General features: G+C 55.7%; 2 protein-coding genes across 2 annotated transcripts in view; one reads left to right on the forward strand and one right to left on the reverse strand.

Annotated features, from left to right (window-relative positions):
* The window catches only part of LOC102447747 (C-type lectin-like), a 146,141-nt gene that overhangs the window by 35,072 nt on the left and 90,605 nt on the right, over positions 1–20,464 (forward strand). The gene's annotated exons all lie outside the window — the stretch shown is intronic.
* On the reverse strand, positions 7,277–17,742 carry LOC142826477 (C-type lectin-like). Its single transcript, XM_075918947.1, has 6 exons — positions 17,650–17,742; positions 16,486–16,564; positions 14,076–14,209; positions 10,115–10,252; positions 8,511–8,625; positions 7,277–7,557 (listed from the first exon to the last, which is right to left on the reverse strand). Exons 2-6 carry the CDS (start codon positions 16,550–16,552, stop codon positions 7,490–7,492), a joined length of 522 nt encoding a protein of 173 aa, XP_075775062.1. The 5' UTR covers positions 16,553–16,564; positions 17,650–17,742; the 3' UTR covers positions 7,277–7,489.

Below are 20,464 nucleotides of genomic sequence, written 5' to 3' on the forward strand. Positions count from 1 at the left end.
TGCTGGCAGGTATTGATTGTCTCCTGAGGTCTGTGGGACACCCAACCTTGCCCTACTCCTTCCTGAGGGATTGAGAGAAAGACGCTGGACACGCCAAGTCTGGAACGCAGGGGTGAGAATATATACCTGCTAGGTGTCTATTTTGCATGCATTTAATAAGAGTTCAGAGAACCAAAAGGGTTTCATGGTACCTGTAAGTGACTTATTAGTGTAATTTCTGTCCTGTCCTTTGTAGTGGCTGTGTTATCTGTAACACACGAGTAGCATTTAACAGCTAAGTTTACCCTGTAACAATAAAATAGTAACTGTTTAAGCTGTGACCTGACTCCTTCAGTTGCTGTAACAGAACCAAGCACAGTTTAAAAGAACTCCAGCCGGTCATAAGGGACATGTATAGGAAGAGCTTGGGCTTTTTGGATCGTGTCACTCCCAGGTGACAGATCCGTTGGGGCATCTCTCAGTCTTCCCTAGACTGCCCACTGCAAAGGGATCCTGTATCCTAGCAGCTGAAATCTGAGATGTAATAAGCTCTTCCTATAAATTCCGAGGCGAATGTCAGCCTGTTGGCTGCCCTTCGTGACGGGACCCTGGTCCTAGCGGTAAAGGCACAGATGTTAAGTCTTTTTTTCAGGGCACCCTTCAGCCTCCTAGGCTGCCCACTATAACGGAATCTTGCGTCTCAGCAATTGAAGACTTGGGTGTAACACACACACACACTGCCCTGACTGTCGGTTGACAGAACTGGTGTAGTCGGCAGGATTGTGTTATAGGTTTAAATACAGCAACATGAAGCTAGTCATGGTAAATACTGATTTCAGTAAAGTAGAAAAGAATTTTGCCCAGGAAGGTTGGGGCAACCCAAAATGTGATAGAGAAATGTTAGAAAAGGATTGGGGAAATCCTGAGGAGTCGTGGGTGCGGTTCTGTAAGTATAGAACTGCCTGCAAGTTAAAGAATGGGACAAAGCCTGAGTCTGTGGAAAAGAGCCACGTTCCATTTAGCAAGGAACACAGGATCAGGCCCAGACAAGCAGGCAGGTAACAGATAGATTGAAGGCCTTGTGGTAGAACTGAGAAAAAGGCAGCAAGTACATGTACTGGAAATCTAAATCCTTAAAACAATACTTACAAGAGTAATATCTGAAACAAGGCAGCTGTGTTTAGACTGGCAAGTTTTTCTGCAAAATCATCTGCTTTTGCGGAAAAACTTGCCACTGTCTACACTGGCCGCTTGAATTTCCGCAAAAGCACTGACGATCTCATGTAAGATTGTCAGTGCTTTTCCAGAAATACTATGCTGCTCCCGTTTGGGCAAAAGTCTTTTTCCAAAAGACTTTTGCGCAAAAGGGCCAGTGTAGACATCACAGTACTGTTCTCTGCAAAAAAGCCCCGATCGCGAAAATGGCGATCGGGGCTTTTTTGTGGAAAACCGCGTCTAGATTAGCCACAGACACTTTTCCGCAAGAAGTGCTTTTGCAGAAAAGCATCCTGCCAATCTAGACGCGCTTTTCCGAAAATGCTTTTAACGGAATACTTTTCCGTTAAAAGCATTTTCGGAAAATCATGCCAGTGTAGACATAGCCGGCCAGTTTTTTTTTTTATTTTTAGAGATAAGAAATTGTTTTAAGAAAAGAAAAACCCACAGAGAATTTAACTCTACAGAGAATGGAGAGAAGTGAGCAGTTGTGTAAATGCTAAAATGTTGTAGAAAGAAAATTGTGGATTCTTTGCAGCCATTCTGAAGGAAAAATGGGCCCTTTTTCCAAAGGAATATCTGTAAATAATCCAGGCAAATTTGACTCAAATCCGTACATTTGATTATAGAGACTGCTAAAAGAACTCTAAAACTCTAAAGGGAGGGGATTCTATTGGAACTTAACTACCCCAATGAATAAAAAGGGAATGTAATTGTTGTACAGCTATGTAGAAATAGTGTAAGAAAGGTTCAGAGAGAATGTATGTGTATCTGTGTGTAAATATACATATATATTGTGACGGGGCAGCCCCGCTCGCGGCGGAGAGCCCCGTCCCTGCCGCGCTGTACAACGGGAGGCCGCGCGCCGCTGCCCGCGGTGTTCGGCGGCAACGCGGAGCGCGTCGGCCTTAGGCACCCCGGATGACGTCATCTGGGCGCCCCGGAGACCAGGACCCCATCGCCCCGGCAACGGGAGGACTCCCCGGTGCGAGGGGCGGGACCGCCGCAGGACGCCGAGGCCGCGACCCCGGCGCAAACTTTAAAATGGCTCCGCGGTGCCCAGGAAAGGGGGCGAGAGCGAGGGAGCCGAGCGGAGCGCCCCGCAGACGGGAGAAGAGACTCAGCGGCAGCAGCACTAAGCCCGGTGAGCGGGTGGACCGGACAGCGGCGTGTCGGTGAGTACGAGAGCCGGAGGGGAAGGAAGCAGCCCAGGGCAGAGTCAGGAATGACTGGTGGGCTGACAAGTTAAGGGTTTGCACCCCGTCAGCCGGGTTCGGGACCACTGGACCAGAACCCTTAGGGCCCTGGGCTGGGGCCCGTGAGAGTGGGCGGGCCCGAGCCCCCCTTCCCCTCCCGCCTTGTTAGGGAGCGGGAAAATGAAGACAAACGCGTGAATAGGCGACGTCGGGGAACTCGGAACTGTAGGACAGTGGAGAGCCCTCGGGACTAACGCCGCGGGACGGCCTGGGGGCGTCACAATATATATAGTGTAAATAAATGAGGTTTTCAAGGTCCAGTAATCTTGTTTGTAGGTTTAAAACAAATTGGTTTGGTTTATTTTCAAGTAAGACCATTTCAGTCCAAGTTGTTTAATGAAAGTACAGGAAAACTGTAAGCATAAAGAAAGTGTTACACCCTATGCAAAGCTGAATGTGGCTAAGTAGTGTTGTAAACAAAGATTGCACATTTTCCTGTGACATGCCTTGTATATTGTAGAAGGGGTAAAAACTGCAAACAAATTAAAATGCTGTGGAGGCTCCAGGAGCCACAACAGGTTGTCATTTCCTTTGTGGTGCAAATGCCCTAGCTGGCAGCACAAAGAAGCTTTGCAGGTAATAGCTAAGTTTGATCAGCAAACTACCTGAGATTAGAAAGTTCAAATTGTAGCCCTCCAGAAAGAAAGATGGGAAAAAGGAGTCAAACATAACAATGAAAATCTAAAAGGATTTATGTTTGCACAATGCTAAATGTGAGAACAGATACAAAAGGGGGAGCAACCTTTGGTAACAACAAGATGGAGTGTGCTTGTGGGTGTGTAAGAGTACATGAGTGTAATGTATGTATCATATGCATATAATAAGTATTGATTGATCTATGTATGTTCAATAAATGTGGCGTGTTGCCTTATCCCCTGAAAGAAAGAAAAAAAGGAGGTATTGGTATTGCTATTTTAGTCCCAATAGGAGGTTGGGAATACTAGAAAATGTTTAAATGTAATCAGTCTTTTAAGAAGGCTCCCAGAGAGAAGACTGAGACATTGGCATTTGTAAAAGATGTTACCCCTTTTGAACAAAATCTTGCAAAGGTTCGGGCATAGCCCTTGGTCTGATCAAGTGTTAGCTGCTGTCCATACAATTTCAGACCTAGAAGACCAATTGGCTAACTACTTGTGGATATGTTAACCCTTGGCTCCAATGAGGAGGGAAACAGCTGTAGTTTGGCTTCTATGGAAAACCTGTAATGAGGTGTTCCTCAAAGTGACTGAATATAAGAATGCAAATATGAAACTGCAAAAATGTAAAAGCCTCTGCTGCAGAAGTGGAGAGGTAGAAATGCATGTCCCTCAGTACCCAGATTAGCAACTGAGCTGTCAACCGTCACAGGACTAAACCACTCAACAGCACTCGTCCCAACATCCCAAGTAATACAATCAGATAATGGCTCCCAAATATGCTCCTGGGAACACCGTTGTAATTAAACACCCCAGCCTTGGAACACAGACACACGTTCTCCAAACTTATAAAGGAAAAGGGAAGTGGACCACCTCAAGTTCTGTAAGGATGCCAATAACTATAACTAAGGCTTGGAATGTATCCAAGACCGGTTGACTTTGTGCTTTCTTTTAGAATCAAACTTGGCTGTGTGACAGACCCCGATCCGAGCGACAGCATGATGTTTGGACTTGTTGTAACGTTCCTTGTGGCCACAGCAGCCTCCGCCGATCCCAGGCACCCTTTCCACAGGACTAGGGATTTAATTTGTTCCTCTAAACTTGAACAGCTAGTGGAACAAGAGCGACATCCTGAGATGGGGACCAGCCTGGTTCAACGACAGCGACTCCGACCACCTGGATCTTCGGAATGGCTCTGGGAAAGGAACTTGGGGGTGGCGTGGACAACGGCAACCTACACTATGGGGTCAACCTCTGGAGTATATCACAGGAACCTCCAGGGAAGCATACCCCATCTGCTTTGAGAACAAAAATGGTACCAGACCCCACCTCGGGTACTTAGGGGATCAGCAGTGTACCCACATTGTAAGTTTTAATGAGATATTAAAAGTCTGGGATGTCTATCCCAGTGCAACCCACCAAAAACCCTTAAGGTGCTGGGGATATAACATCTCCCAAGGTGGCACACCACTATCTAGCAATGTCACCATTATTCCCCTAAACTTCAGCCAATAACCGGAAGGAAAAGCCTGGTACAATCAGTCATTATTCATTATTCCTAACACCGGTCAAATATACAACCCCACACTGGTAACCAGTAACACCCTACTCCCAAACCTGTGTGCTAGGGCAGAGCTTTTTGCAGCGGATCAGGTCCTACACGACTTGCTGCTTGCCTTGCATTGCACAGCCGCTAATGATAGTTACTGTGCTACCCACCATACCCCAAAGAAAGGACACACTGGAAAAGGGTGGTATAAGGGACCCTACTCCCCTATTCTAAAGGAAGAGCCAGGACTCTTTTTCATTTGCAGGCAGAAAGCCTACAAGTATCTGCCACTGAATTAAATAGGGCGCTGCTCACTAGGGGGCTCACTGTACACCCCCACATTATGGCTCCTGGTCTCACTAACCTTGGAAGTTTCCTGCACCGGATGCCAAGAAGATTCCCCCTGTACCCCCTTATAGAACGCCCTACAGATTTTTCACCAGTTCACCCGCACATTTCTGCCCTGGCTTGGAGTAGCTGAGCTGGAGAAGGCATTAGTGAATAGCCTTAGATGCAGTTTTAGCCCAGCAGGGGGGAGTATGTGCGATAATTAACCAATCTTGCTGCTTACAAATTAAACAAGATGCATTTTCTATAAAGGGCGCTGTTAAAATAATACACGCTGTAACTGAGAACGAAAAAGCCTCATGGCTAGATTGGCTAGCCCAACACCTAGGACTTTGGTTAACTTCATTCCTTCACTCTATTGTAAATACTATATTAACCATTTTACTTGTTGTAATTGCTTGCTGCATGCTTCTATGTATTGTTAGGCGTTTTGTGTACACTGCTACCTCCTCTGCACAAATCCGGTATACGGCGTTGGGATGCGATCCTAATCAATCCCTTGATCCAAAATTATCTGATCAGACCCTGCCCATAGGGCGATTTTAGCTTCCTCCAAGGAGGGCAAAAGGTGCTGGCATCACCACCGCCTTGCATTCTGGGACACAGTGAGGCATGTCAAGGGGGTGGAATGTAGCTAGACATGAACCCCATCTTGTTTTTCCCCCGTCCCCCTCCAGAGAGCAAGAGAAAGGCAGTCAGCCTTTGATGCCCTGGGAACTCAGGTGTGCTGCTTGTCCCTGACTCTACCATAAACAGAAACTAGACAGTAAATGGGCTAGCTGACGACCCGGGGCCTCCCGTCGCCCTGATGGCTAGTGCCAGTAATTGACACGCTCGCACTGTTCCAGGAGAGGAATCTTCGCCCATCACATACTAGAGGTGCCCATTGTCTTCATTTTCCCAGGTGTGAATTATGCTTTGCACCCTTCCTGGGAAACCTGGTGTTCAAAGCCATTTTTCCTAATTGGCCACTTGAGACCAGGAAGAAGCCTACGTGACCCAAGGGGTATAAAGAGGGTTTAGTAGCCCACCCCATTTGAGCTCCAATCATCTACACCTGCTGGCAGGTATTGATTGACTCCCGAGGTCTATGGGACACCCAACCTCGCCCTACTTCTTCCTGAGGGATTGAGAGAAAGACGCTGGCCACGCCAAGTCTGGAACTCAGGGGTGAGAATATATACCTGCTATGTGTCTATTTTGCATGCATTTAATAAGAGCTCAGAGAACCAAAAGGGTTTCATGGTACAGGCAGTCCTCGGGTTACGTACAAGATAGGGACTGTAGGTTTGTTCTTAAGTTGAATCTGTATGTAAGTCGGAACTGGCATCCAGATTCAGCCGCTGCTGAAACTGACCAGCGGCTGAATACAGGAAGACCGAGGCAGAGTTGCTCTGCCCCGGGCTTCCTGGAACCAGCTGCTGATCAGTTTCAACAGGCTGAATCTGGATGCCAATTCTGACTTACATACAGATTCAACTTAACAACCCCAGGCGTCTCCAAGTCAGCTGCTGCTGAAACTGATCAGCGGCTGATTCCAGGAAGCCCAGGGCAGAGTAACTCTGCCTCGGGCTTCCTATAGTGAGCGCTGGTCAGTTTCAGCAGCGGCTGACTTGGGGATACCTGCGGCAGAGCAGCTGGGGTGCTGCTGGGTTGCTCCAGTAGCACCGCTCCTCAGCACTACTGGACCAACCCAGCAACACCCAACCTGCTCTGCCCCAGGCGTCCTGATTCAGCAGCTGCTGAAACTGACCAGCAGCGGCTGAATCAGGACGCCTGGGGCAGAGCAGCTGGGGTGCTGCCGGGTTGGTTCAGTAGTGCCCAGAGCAGCTCTACGGGACCAACCGGCAGCGCCCCAGCTGCTCTACCACAGGCGTCCGGAGAAAAGCCTGGTCTGCTGGGGGGGGGGGGCGCACTAGCTGCGCCCCCCCCCAGCAGACCAGGGAGACGCGGGCGGTGGACCGAGATGCACCGCGGTCCCGCCGCCCGGGTCCTCGGCGGCTTTGCTCCCTATCTCCCTGGTCTGCTGGTCTCCAGCAGACCAGGGAGACGCGGAGCAAAGCCGCGGAGCTCAGGGGCAGCGGGACAGCCCAGACGCACCGCAGCTGTCCCGCTGCCCACGTGCTCCACGACTTTGCTCCCCGTGTCCCTGGTCTGCTGGGGCAGGAAGGGGAGCTGGATGGCTGCTGGTCCGGACTGCTCAGGACCAGAGGGGGCCAGATAGACACATCTACATGCGGCCAGGCATGGGACAGAGGACACACACACAGACCTGCATGCTCAGGAGAGTTTATTCCCATAGCAGCTGCAGTCATGGAGGGGGAGAGAGGGAGGGGAAGGGGTGTAACTAGCACAGAGACACTGAAGGGGGGAGGCAGTTTGCAGCTGGGAACCTGAGAGCCAGTCTCTCAGGGAGGGGCAGAACTGGCCCCGATGCAGCAAAGTAGCCGAAAGTCTGGGACGTTGCCTGACCGTGCCCCATCGGGCACAGGTGAGTGGCCCCCTCGCTAGAATCTGTACTTGCAAAGGTAGGGCTTTTTCCTTTCGCAGGAAACATCGTTCCATTTCTTATAACCTAGAAGGCAAGACAGAAATCAGTGGGATGGGGGAAGGGCAAGTGGGTGGTGCCCTGGCAGTGCCCCCCTCCCCCGATGGCATCGTGCGGAGAGAAGACCCCGTGGCTGTCACACCCATTCCCAGCCTCTGACAAAGTTTTTCTTATTGTCCAGCCCGAGCGTCTCTTGCTGCAATTCAAACCCTTTGCTTCTTGTCCTGCCACCAGAGGTTACTGGGGACAAGTTTTCTCCCTGCTCCTTGCAACCCCCTTTCAGGTATTTGGAAGCTGCTCTCCTGCCCCCTCTCCGTCTTCTCCTCTCCACAAGGAACAAACCCCATTTTGTCAACCTTCCCTCCCAGCTCATGTGTTCGAGAAGGTTCATCAGTTTCATTGCTCTGGACCTTCTCCAGTTTGTCCATATTTTCCCTGCAATGTGGTGCCAGAACTGGACACACTATTCCAGCTGAGGACAAAGTGGGGCAGAGCAGAGCAGAAGAATCGCTTCTCGGGTCTGGCTCCCAACACTCCGGTTCATGCCGCCCAGAAGGAGGTTTTCTGTTTTTGGCAGCCGTGTGGCACTTGTTGATGTGAAGTGATGGGATTAGAACAGCCCCTCTTCCGGACGTGGGAGCCGTGGCCAGAAAGGGGTTAAACAATCCCAGGCCAAACGGCTGGGAGTGAACTTGTCCGGGCGTGTGGGAGCAGTTGGCCAGTGACAAGTAGGACCGGCCAGGGCTGGGAGGCACATGGACGGTGAATTAGAGGGAAGACTAGTTGGATGTGGCTACTTGGACCTTAGAGATGCTACCATGGAAAGAGACATTTCCTGTGTCACAGAGATCAGCTGGGGGAGCCGGGGGAGAGGCAGGGAGACGGGACAGGAGGCCAAGCCCGCGGCGGGCTGTGTGGTGTGCACAGGGTCCTGGCGGGGCTCCTTTCTGGGTGCAGGTGTGTTTGAGTCTCTGACTTACCGGTGGAAGTCCACAACTCGCCACAGTACTCCCTGCCTCCACCGTAGTTCGGTTCCCCGTCATTCCAAGCATTGTAGCAATAGACGGAGCCATCTGTCCACACCCAGGTCTTGTCCTGCAGACCCAGGGGATAAAGGTTGTGGGGATCCGGGCAGAAGAGATCCTGGTGATGCTGCACCATAGACACACCAAACCCGCATACAGCAGGGCCCTGCTCAGGCCGGGGAGAGAGCGGGGGAAGGGCCAGCCCAGAGACACAGACGTCACAGTAACGTTCAGCCCCTCAACTTTCCCTTCTGCCTCCCAAGACCTTCGCCGATGGACCAAACCCCCGCCCCAAGCTGCAGTCACTCGGGGGGGGGGGCAGTCCCCAGGGGTCAGGGCCCGCCGGGGGGGCAGGGGGCTTCCTGTGCTGGTCTCAGCCAGTGCGAGCAAAATCAACGTGTGTCTGTGATGGAGACGCTGGGGGTCGGGGGAGGGGACTCGGGGCCGTTTCCCTCTCAAGGGCTCAGTGCCAGCCTGGCCCCAAGGCAGCAGGACCGGTAGCTCCAGACACTCAGAACAGGGGACAAGGGGCCGGTCACTGTAAGGGCCTGGCTCTGGTCTGGCCTCGGCTCTCGGGGGGACTGGCTGGGTTTGGGGGGCACAGAACTAGCTCCATGCAGTGCCGGGGGAGGGGGAGCTAGATGGCTGAGCAGGCTGGAGAACGGCTCACAGCGCCTCCCCCTCCCGCATGGGGTCCGGCCCAGCCTCTGCTCTGGGGCAGGGAGCCAAGGCCCGAGTCTGCGCGAGCTGCCCAGGAGCCTCCCTCTCCTCCTCTGCCCCCACCACTGACTCAGAGCCACCCCGAGCAGGGGCAGGAAGCGTATGGAGCAGAGCTCGGATGGAGGTCGATGTGGTTACACAGGGGAGCTGTGACGGGGCTGCCGGCCAGATTCCAGATCCCAGGCTGGCACAGTGTCCCCACCCGCCCCCCAGAGGTTCTTGCCTGGGCTCCTTCCCGGCTGGTGATGGGTCCCCCTGCCCCTCCCTGCCCGGTGGAGCTGGGGCTCCCCTACAGAGAACCAGGCCAGGGCGGGACCCCCAGGCCGAGGGAGCGACCAGCAGTCGGGGGTGTTCAGAGGATCAAGTCTTGGGCAGGGAAAAGCAGCTGGAAAACGTGGGGTGGGGAATGAGAGACAGGCTGTGGGAGGGAGGGAGAGGGCTCTGCACAGTGCGTGGGCTGGGAGGGGGAAGGGAGGGGGCTATTGGGCACAGTGGGGGGGCTTGGTAGGGGCTGGGAGGGGGAAGGGAGACGGGGCAGTAGTTGGGGAGGCAGGTGCAGGTCAAAGGTCAGCCTGAGGTTGCGGGGACCAGGTCTGGGCTGTGTTTGGGGGGCAGAAGGCAGAGGGGAGGGGGAGGTTACGGTAGGGTGGGGATAGAAAGGGGGCAGGGGGCAGGGGACAGGGGCAGTGCAGAGGGGACACACTGGTGCCCGTGAGGGGGGAAGGGAGACCCTGGAGGCCACATGAAGGGATCGTGGGGTTTGGGATGTGCCCAGCCCCTGGGAGCCAGAGCCATGGGGTGGGGCAGCTGCCAGAGGCCAAGCCGGGCCGGGCGCTCACCTTGTTGGGGTTGTGGAGTCCGATCCAGACATGATCCTTGGGGCTCAACTTGGTGACGTAGTCGGCCACTCTGTCCCTTTCTGCGTCACTGAGGATTGAGGCCAGATGGGCCCTCGGCTGGTGACGCTGACACTGCACCTGCAGCAGGGACATGGGTCAGGCCTGTCACTCTGGGGGAGGATGCTCATTGCCCCAGGGGTTGCCAGGGAGCTGGTTTTCTACTGGACAATCTGGTTTTTTTGGGCTCTGTCTGGTAGAAAAATTCAGAAAATACCAGACCTGTGCAATGTGCAATGTCCGGTATTTCCTGGTTTTCCGGCTGGGTGCCCAGAAGCCTGGCGGGGGCGAGGGGAGAGCCTGGGAGGTGGGGGCTGATCGGCGCTGGGGGCCCTGATTGCGTGTGAGGAGGAGGGGCAGCCCGGTCCGTGCTCCTGCTCGCTGGTCAAGCGCCTGGGGGAGCAGCAGCCGGACTGACTCGCGCTTCGCTGGACCGTGCGGGGGACGAGACCGCCCAGGGATCTGCACTGCCCGGGTGTGACGTAGTGGGGGGTAACTTGCTAACTCACTGGCTACTGTTTGTAGCCGCACCGAGCAAGACAGGCGATGAGTCACTATGCAAAGAGGGTGTCTCAACCTGTCTGACCAGGTACCCCCATGGAGAGGAACAAAGGAAGGTGGATGCTGCCCTGGCTGGGGGGCAGGGCTGGAGGATAGTGAGTTGATTTCTGTCTGGGAGCATGGAGGAAGCAGCCTCAGCAACAGGCTGGGGGGTTTAGAAGCCGAGACCCCTGCCCCATATCAAAGGGGGCTGGGGCATCCTAGGCCTGCCCTGTAACCTGATGACATCTGTGCTGTCCTGTATCCTGGAGAAGCAATAAACCACCTCTATTCCACCGGCTGGTGGAGTCTGTTCATGCCATTTCGGGGGTGCAGGAGTCGGGGGACCCCAAAGCGCCCTCACACTGGTGTCAGGAGCGGGATTCACTGCACCCCGTGAATGGAGCTTCCAGGGACCCCCAGGAGGCCGGGAGGATGGCAGATGAGTTCACGGAGAGCCGGTCCGGGTGTGAACGGGAGTCCCGGAGAGAAAGGGAATCGCGCAGAGACCAGATGTTGGCTGAGCGACGGAGGGAGTCAACTACGAGGCGAGCCCAAGGAACAGGACGTCCGTGCCCCAGAGAACCAGCCAGGGCCTGGACAGAGACAGCCCAAAGCCTAACTTGCCATCGCAGTGGGCAAAAAGGCCACAAGAGGGCTTAGTGCACGAGGTCTCATGACCTGGGACTTTCCAGGGTTAACTGGCTGGGGCGGGAGGAAGGGCAGGCTGCCCCAGAGGCAGGGGCTGGCAGGCAAACCTCAGCTCAGAGAGAGGGGAAGGATGCTCAGTGCACCTCCCCTGGGAGGTCTGATTCTCAGGAGGCGGATTTCTCCGTGTACCGGGTGGGGGCAGGACGGCCCCTGCGGAGCGAGTGCCTCATACCCCTGGAGGTGGATGGTAGGAAGGTGACGGGCTTCTGGGACACGGGGGCGGAGGTGACTCTGGCCCGATCCGACATAGTGGCCCCAGACCGGATACTACCCCACACTCAGTTGACCCTGAAGGGCATAGACGGGTCCCCGTTTAAGGTGCCTGTAGCCAGGGTGCATCTGAAATGGGGGGCGAAGGAAGGCCTCAAGGAAGTGGGGGTGCACCCGCACTTGCCCACCGAGGTGCTGATGGGAAATGACCTAGAGCAGTGGCCCCATGAATCCCAGCGGGCTCTAGTCACCACCCGTAGCCAGAGCCAGCGGGGGGCTGGCCACCTGGGTCCAGGGAAGGACTCCTGGCAGCGTCCTCAGGGTCCCACCCCAGCAGACACGGGGTCCAGCCAGGCTGGGACTCCGGACCTAGGTAAAGGTGGGGAACAGGTCCCGATCCCTGCCTCAGCAGCTGAATTCCAGGCTGAGGTGCAGGCAGACCCCTCCTTGCAGAGGCTGAGGGACCAGGCTGGCCTCCGTGCAGCTCAGCCCCTGGGAGGAGGTGGCCAGGAGAGATTCCTGCGGGAGCGTGGACTCCTATTCCGGGAATGGCTTCCCCCCAGGAAGGTGAGGGCATGGGGGGTCCAGCGGCAGCTGGTCGTCCCCCGAAAATATCGCCTCAAGCTGCTGTATTTGGCCCACGACGTCCCCGTTGGGGGCCACCGGGGGATCCGGAGCACCCGGCTGACGCTGCTCCAACACTTCTACTGTCCAGGGAATTTTTGCAGCCATGCAGCGGTACTGCCGGTCCTGTGACTCCTGCCAGAGGGGCGGGCAGGCCCAAGACAGGAGGAAAGCAGCTTGGGGGTCTCTTCCCCAGATAAAGGACCCTCTGGGCTCGCTGAGAGAGTTATGGGAGGGGAAGCCCCCCGGGATGGAGCATCGGGGGTGGAAGCTGCCCTGGCTGTCCAGAGAGGGCTCTCAGGGCTTATGGCCCCGGCCCGAGAGACCCTGGCCAGAGATCAAGGCCAGCGGAAGGGTGGGTGTGACCCCCGAGGACAGGCCTGTGCCAGTCCCCCCGGAGCGGTGCTGCGAGTGGACAGAGGGAAGCCAGCTCATGTGGGGCCTCGCCGTGGCTGGCCCGAGTCAAGGGGAGCACCCATGTCCCCAGGGCGGGTTCCCACGCAGCGGACCCGAACTTCCCTAGGTCACGAGCGGAGTGACCCTGCTCAGTTCGCTCTCAGAGGGGGGAGAACTGTGACGTAGTGGGGGAGAACTTGCTAACTCACTGGCTACTGTCTGTAGCCCCACCGAGCAAGACAGGCGATGAGTCATTATGCAAAGAGGGTGTCTCAACCTGTCTGACCGGCTACCCCCCATGGAGAGGAACAAAGGAAGGTGGATGGTGCCCTGGCTGAGGGGCAGGGCTTGAGGAGAGTGAGTTAGTTTCTGTCTGGGAGCATGGAGGAAGCAGCCTCAGCAACAGGCTGGGGGGTTTAGAAGCCGAGACTCCTGCCCCATATCAAGGGGGGCTGAGGCATCCTAGGCCTCCCCTGGAACCAGATGACATCTGTGCTGTGCTGTATCCTGGAGAAGCAATAAACCACCTCTATTCTACCGGCTGGTGGAGTCTGTTTGTGCCATTTCGGGGGTGCAGGAGGCGGGGGACCCCAACGTGCCGTCACACCGGGTCAGTCCTGCTCCCCGCCGGACAATTTGTTCCCTCCCCGCCCCCTCGGGGCTGGCTGGTAGGGTCTCCCCCACTTCTCCTCCCAACCTTCCTCAGCCAGCCCCGCTGTGCCCAAACCCCGCCCCCACCAGCTCTACCTCCCGCTAGCCAGTTGATCTTCCCCAGCCAGCCCCACTGCTCCCCCCGCCAGCGCTGTGTCCAGCAGTCAGTTCTCTCCTCTTCCTCCTGAGCTCCCCTGCCCAGCCCCACTCCTGCTGGCCCCCACCCCGATACTCCCCAACCAGCCCCACTCCCCCCGACCCGCTGACCCCACCGACCAGCTCTGCTTCCCGTCAGCCGCTTCCCCTGATCACACCCGGCCAGCCCCTGACTCCCTCCCCCCACGACCAGCTCTGCTTCCCATAGGCCACTTCTACCCCCATCTCTTCCGGCCAGCCCCCGACCCCTTCCCACCAGCTCTGGTTTCCAGTCCCTCTTCTTCTTCCTGGCCCCCCCTTCCTCTTGGCCAGCACCGCTCCCCTCCCAGCCAACCCCCCATGAAGTGTGTCTGATATTTTTTTTAAGCCTACCTGGTAACCCTACGTTACTCTGGTGTGGGACCTTGCCCCTCCAGGCTGCAGCGGGGCAGGGGCCGATGAGAGGAGAGAGAGTCCCCTCTCGGAGCCTGTTCCTGAGCCCCATGGCCGGGCCCCAACCAATTCATCTCGCCCCCCCACCTCTTCAACCCCCACCCCCGGAACCAGCCACCAGACCCCTTCAGCTCCTGCCCACGAACCTGCCCCGCCCCATGGATCCTGCAGAAGAGCCTCCTACCTCAGCCGCTGACCAGGTCAACTTCTCAGGGAAGAATTTAAAGCAGTGGTCTCCATAGCGGAACCAGCCACGGCAACAGGCTGCGGCCTTCATCCCCGATCCAGGCCGGAGAGAGCGCTCACGTCGGGGCGAGGCTGTTGTGGAGGGGGGAGAGGGCGCGGAGCTGTCAGTAGCCGCCCGTCCAGCTTCTCCAGACTTCCAAAAACACTGTGAAATTTCGTCCTCTCCCAAAATGGCCCCTCTCTCCTGTTGCTTTCAGCAGGGCTGAAGCCCCTCAGCTAAAAGAGCTGCCACCCCCTCGCCTTTCGCTGCGGAAGTGAGGCTGTGCTATTGTCAGGGTATGTCTACACTACCCCGCTAGTTCGAACTAGCGGGGTAATGTATGCATACCGCACTTGCTAATGAAGCCCGGGATTTGAATTTCCCGGGCTTCATTAGCATAAGCGGGGAGCCGCCATTTTTAAATCCCCGCTGCTTCGAACCCCGTGTAGCGCGGCTACACGGGGCTCGAACTAGGTAGTTCGGACTAGGGTCCTATTCCGAACTACCGGTACTCCTCGTGAAACGAGGTGTACCGGTAGTTCGGAATAGGCACCCTAGTCCGAACTACCTAGTTCGAGCCCCGTGTAGCCGCGCTACACGGGGTTCGAAGCAGCGGGGATTTAAAAATGGCGGCTCCCCGCTTATGCTAATGAAGCCCGGGAAATTCAAATCCCGGGCTTCATTAGCAAGTGCGGTATGCATACATTACCCCGCTAGTTCGAACTAGCGGGGTAGTGTAGACATACCCACAGTGACTACTGTCATTTGAGGACATGCACTGGGGTATCCTCAAGGAAGATGGACACTCCCTGCCTTCTGTGCCAGGGCGCTGGGGAGTCAACACAAAGGGGCAGCAGGGCGGTGGAGTCAGAGTAAACAGGGATGGTGGGGTGAGGATGGGGAGCACTGGGTGTCAGGGCGACACTGGTGGGGCAGGGAGCAGAAGGGAAGTTGGGGCACAGGGGTACAGCACAGGCTGAAGGGACCCCACGTGCTCGTTAGCCAACCTAGGGACGGGGCTTGAAACTAGGTTGAAAAGGGGCAGGTGACAAAATCCCAGAGGTGACCTTAACAGAGGCTACGTGTGGGGTGGGAAACAGAAAACTGCAAAAGCCGGGAGAGGGGAGGAGGAGAAGGAGGGAGCAACAAGAGGGAGAACCGTGCGGGAACGGCCTCTCAGACGTCTGCACACCAAGGCAAGGAGGAGCTCCCTGTAAAAGAGGGGAAGCAGTGATGCCAACTCCCACAGGAGGAGGAGGAGGAGGAGGAGGTATTTCCAGAACAAACTATAGAAATATGAACAGAACTATCCTATCAATAGAAAGCAGAGGAGCCGGTCGGAATTGGGGGACTTCAGTTTCCCAGATATTCATTGGGAAAACATGAACATTTCACAATGTCCTTGGGCCGTATGAGGAGCGGAGGGGAAGAAGGTCCGAGGGGAACAGTCACCTCAGGGCTAATTCTGACTCACAAGGAGAAATTGGTTGTGGATCTGAGGTTTTAAGGCAGCGAGGAGAAAGTGCCCCTGAACGCGCAGAAGGAGGGAAGGGAAGGAGTGAGCATCGGCAGCAACAGCAATGGCATTGAACGAGGGTTATTTAATAAGCTCAGAACTGGCCGGTGAGGGCTCATTGAAAGAAAGTCGAAGAGAAAAGGGAGTTCCGCAGAGCTGGCCGTCTCTCAAAGGGTACGTCTACACTAGCCTCCTAGTTTGAACTGGGGAGGCTAATAGGACAACTGAAATTGCAAATGAAGCGCAGGATTTAAATATCGCACGCTTCATTAGCATGTTCCCGGGCGGTCGCCATTTTGGAAGTTGACTAGCCTGGAATAACTGCCCGCGACTACACGTGGCAGTGAAACAGGAGTTCGAAATAAAGCCCTAACACAAACTAGCTGTTCTTTCTTCTGGAATTTGGTTTAACAGCTAATTCGAATTAAGGTCTTTACTTCGAACTCCCGTGTCCCTGCCGCGTGTAGACACGGGCAGTTATTCTGGGCTAGTCAATTTCCAAAATGGTGAGTGCCCGGGAACATGCTAATGAAACGCGCGATATTTAAATCACGCTCTTTATTTGCAATTTTCGTCGCCCTCATTAGCCTCCCAAGTTCGAACTAGGGGACTAGTGTAGATGTACCCAAAAAGACGATATTAAAGGTGCAACAGCGCATTCTCCCAAAACAGAGGCTGAGCTGCTGGCCGGAGTCTGGATCGATGAGCTGGGTGGATTACGGGCTATGGGGACCCAGATCTGATGGCTGCTCCCCCACAGTGGGACTGGCCCCCTGAGTGAAATGACTTCACGTCCCCTCGGGGTAAACAGAGCCTGGGGTCTCCAGGCCGAGGGGCCGGGCAGGGACTCACCTTCCAGCGAGGGGTTAAAGATCAGGCAGCCGAGGAGGCAGAGGCTGAAGAAGGCGACTGGGCCCATCGTCTCGCTTCCCTGGGGAGAAAACACACAAGGGGGATGGGCGGGGGAGCCTGACACCCCCCTGGAAAAACTCCACCCCCCCATGGGGCATTTCCCAGGGAGTGGTTCTGGGGGGGTGGGCTGTGCGCTAAGGAGCCTGGCCAGGCTGAAGGGCCCCAGAGGGATCCCAGCCCCCAGCCTCGGGGTCCCTGCTCAGAGCCCGTCTCCCTGGCTCCAAAGGGCCCTTTGGTTCTCCCCCTCGCTGAGCCGCGCCCCAGGACAGAACCGGACACCCAGCAGGGAGCCGGGTCCCAGCTCCGCAGGGCCTGGGCTCTGCAAGCCGCACGGCCAGGGACCCCCACACCAGGGCTGCAGGGGGGGACCCCAGAGGGCAGCAGGGAGGCCGGGATCACTCAGGGGACCCAGGAACCGGATCCTCAGCACAGTGATTCTCCGAAGGGACATTTGCCATCCCCCGCTGCCCCTCCCCCAGCGCTGGGCTGGCAGGGCCCCACGCAGCCCCCCCATGGGACCGGGAGGGGGGAGCAGGTGGCGGGAGGGAGGAGTTTGGAAGGGCCCCAGGGCCAGGCGGGGGGCTGGTCTGTGTGCACGTGGCTGGAATGGCAGCAGCAGGGGCAGCCCCTCGGCCACAGTCCTCTGGCCAGAGAGCGGGGTGAGTGCTGGGAGCACAGAGCCTCTTGTGTCCATCCAGCGCCCGGGGCACCAAAACCCACTGACCCCCCTCCCCGGGGTCTTTTCCCCCTCACAGTGTGTGAACCACACTCATTTCCCCCCATGGAGCCTGAGTGTCTGGGAAGCCGACACCATGTGTGTGTGTGGGGGGGGAAGAGCAGAGGGGGGATAGCTGCTGCGCCCCGGGGAGGGGCTGGATCCCCCTGGCACCGTGACAGGGAGAAGGGCCCAACGGGGGAGCCGCCCTGCAGAGCGCTGGTCCAGCAGGGACCGGGCACGGGGCCGGGGGCTGGGCCTCTCTGTGTACGGGAAGCAGTGAGACCGAGAGGGATTCCTGGCGCACACAAGGCACCAGCCCAGCAATGGCCCCGCTGCCACCAGCCACCAGCGCAGGGGGGAGACGCGGGAGGGAGCCGGGGACTCACCTGATTGTCGCTGGGGAGCTGCTCTGGTGCCGGGTCGGTCCAAGTGCAGCCTGACGGGGCACTGGTCCTGCCTGGGCATTTATAGACTGGTGGGGGAGGGGTTGAGAGGGGAGCAGTTATCGATAGTGAACTTGTAAATCTGTGAAGATGGCAGATACAGTCACTTCCTGCTCACACAAGCAGAGATAAGGGGAGCCACAATCCACCCGCCAACTGTGCTGTGGCCAGGCGGATGTGCTTGTCAGGGCTCAGCTAAGAGAAACAGTAAAAGCTGGTCCTCCCTGACAGTGCTGAGATCCATGGGGCTGAAGGGGGCCCTCTCAGTGCTATTGGGGTGACTGGGGTCAGACCCCAGGGGGTACAGTACAGCATGGGGAATGGTAGTAACTGGCCATTACTGATACTTCCTGGCACTTTGAAAGGGGGGGGGCACAGGCCTGCAGGGCAGCAGAGGTCACAGAACACTGAGCAGAGGGCTCAGGGCAAGCACTGTGGGATACTGGTGTAACCCCCAAGGAGATTACTTAGATTCCTGGGACCTTGTCTGCTGACAGCTCAGGGAGAGGTACTCTGAGTTTGCCTTGGCTCCCCCTCCCTACCAGGGTCAGAGTCTGCCCGGCAACCCATAGGGAGTGAGGGTATGTCTATACTACCCTCCTAATTCGAAATAGGAGGGTAATGTAGGCATACCGAAATTGCAAATGAAGCCCGGGATTTGAATTTCCTGGGCTTCATTTGCATAAGCGGGGCGCCGCCATTTTTAAATCCCCGCTAGTTCGAACTAGGAAGCCTAGTTCGAACTACTGTTAATCCTCATTTCACGAGGATTAACGGTAGTTCGAACTAGGCTTCCTAGTTTGAACTAGCGGGGATTTAAAAATGGCGGCTCCCCGCTTGTGCAAATGAAGCCCAGGAAATTCAAATCCCGGGCTTCATTTGCAATTTCGGTATGCCTACATTACCCTCCTATTTCGAATTAGGAGGGTAGTGTAGACATACCCTGAGATGCCCTCCCAGGGGGAAGGAGAGGCCATTGTTGAGGGGAGTCTGGAGCCATCCAGGGCAAGGGGGGGGCTGGCTGTGTGGGAGCTAGTAAGCCCCAGGCCTGCATGCAGGGTTCCCCCTGAGAACTAGCCTCTGAAGGCAGGATCCCTCAGCTGGGTTTTATGTCTCCACTGTTGATTCCCAGTTTGTGGAGTTTGCTGGGAGGCTTCCCCAGCCAGGCTGAGTTGGCTCTCCAGCTCCCTGGGTGAGACAGTCACCGCATGGTCAGCTCGGCCCTATCTGCGAGTTCAAGGCTGCTGCCTGCTCTGTGGGTCTGAATGCTGGGCTAGGCGGTTATAGTTTGAATTTTGGTGCAGTTGTGTGGCCTGCACCTTGAGCCCTGCACCCCTTCGCGGTGAGGGGAAATTCTGGGACCGAAACAGCCTGATTCCTGCCGGAAGAGGATCCCTGCGAGAAGAGAGCAGCCCCCTGCAGTGACTGAGTCATCTCTCAACCTGAGGCTCATTCCTGGAGTGTGTGAGTGCACCAATTTTTAGTTAGTCAGGCAGGGAATTTGTTTGGGGATTTTATTATCTGAAGCATATTAACCCTGTGGAGGGATGTACTGCCTTCTCCCATGTGAGTCCTTTGGGCTGTACTGGACCTAGTCAGCCCCACTGCTAAACCACTGCAGAGAAGGATTTTGTGGTCAACAGTCATCAAGGGCCCCAACAAAGTACGCGTACCAACAGGACACTGATCTTACAGTTGCTGGGTACCGGTGACCCTAAAAAGAGTGTTTTACCTTGTTCTGTTCTATTTGTCTCCTGTTTAATATACTTGTGTTTATTATAGTGTATGTGTTTGTGCTATTTTCTGGGGCTACGTCTACACTGGCACCCTTTTCCAGAAATGCTTAAAACGGAACAGTTTTCCGTTATAAGTATTTCCGGAAAAAGCACGTCTACATTGGCAGGATGCTTTTCCGGAAAAGCGACCGTGGCCAATGTAGACGCGCTTTTCCGGAAAAAAGCCCTGATCGTCATTTTCGCGATCAGGGCTTTTTTGCGGAAAAGACTACTGTCTACACTGGCCCTTTTTGGGAACAGTTTTTCCGGAAAAGGACTTTTGCCCGAATGGGAGCAGCATATTTTTTCCGGCAAAACACTGACAATTTTACAGTAGATCATCAGTGCTTTTCCTGAAAAGCAAGCGGCCAGTATAGACAGCTGGCAAGTTATTCTGGAAAAGCGGCTTCTTTTCCGGAATAAGTGGCCCAGTGTAGACACAGCCTGGGAGTCTCCAACTATCTGGCAAATACATGGGGATTACCCTGGGCTAGAATTTTCCTCCCAAGCTGCCCTGGTGACCTTGCCAGGAAGGAGCGAGGGGGGTGGAGGCACCGCCAAATAAATCCATCAGAAAAAATAAAGGTGAGTGGGTGGCAGGATACAGAAGAACCCTGTCCATCAAAACCTGTAAGGAGATTGGCTTTAAAGAAGGTAACCAGGTGGAGAGGAAGGCTACACTGGCAGAAGCCAATTCTCCTCATGAAACAAACAGCGGACGCCACACTGGCTCTCCATCGACAATAAAGGGAGGGGAAAAGAAGAAAATTCTCTCGTAGGGTGGAAGTATTTAGTGGCTGAAACCGGGCATTTCCCCGACAGCAATCGAATCGCAGTGCGAACAGTCCCCCTGTTTTGTTGCCGAAGGCAGGTTTGGGTGACAAAATTTGGTAGTGGAGACCAGGCCTAAGGGTTTGGCTGGACGGCAGGCCCAGGGGTGTGTAGCTCAGGAAAATATAACCAGGCCAGCTGTTGCTTCTATG

The sequence above is a fragment of the Pelodiscus sinensis genome, chromosome 1 (assembly GCF_049634645.1).
Source record: "Pelodiscus sinensis isolate JC-2024 chromosome 1, ASM4963464v1, whole genome shotgun sequence".
Taxonomy (NCBI): Eukaryota; Metazoa; Chordata; order Testudines; family Trionychidae; genus Pelodiscus; species Pelodiscus sinensis.

Coding starts and splice junctions, on each gene's coding strand:
- LOC142826477 (XM_075918947.1), bottom strand. CDS start 16,552: ATGGGCCCAGTCGCCTTCTTCAGCCTCTGCCTCCTCGGCTGCCTGATC. Junction 10,253..14,075: donor TGACCTGGTCAGCGGCTGAG/GTAGGAGGCTCT, acceptor TCCCTGCTGCAG/GTGCAGTGTCAGCGTCACCA. Junction 8,626..10,114: donor GACTCCACAACCCCAACAAG/GTGAGCGCCCGG, acceptor CTGGGTCTGCAG/GACAAGACCTGGGTGTGGAC.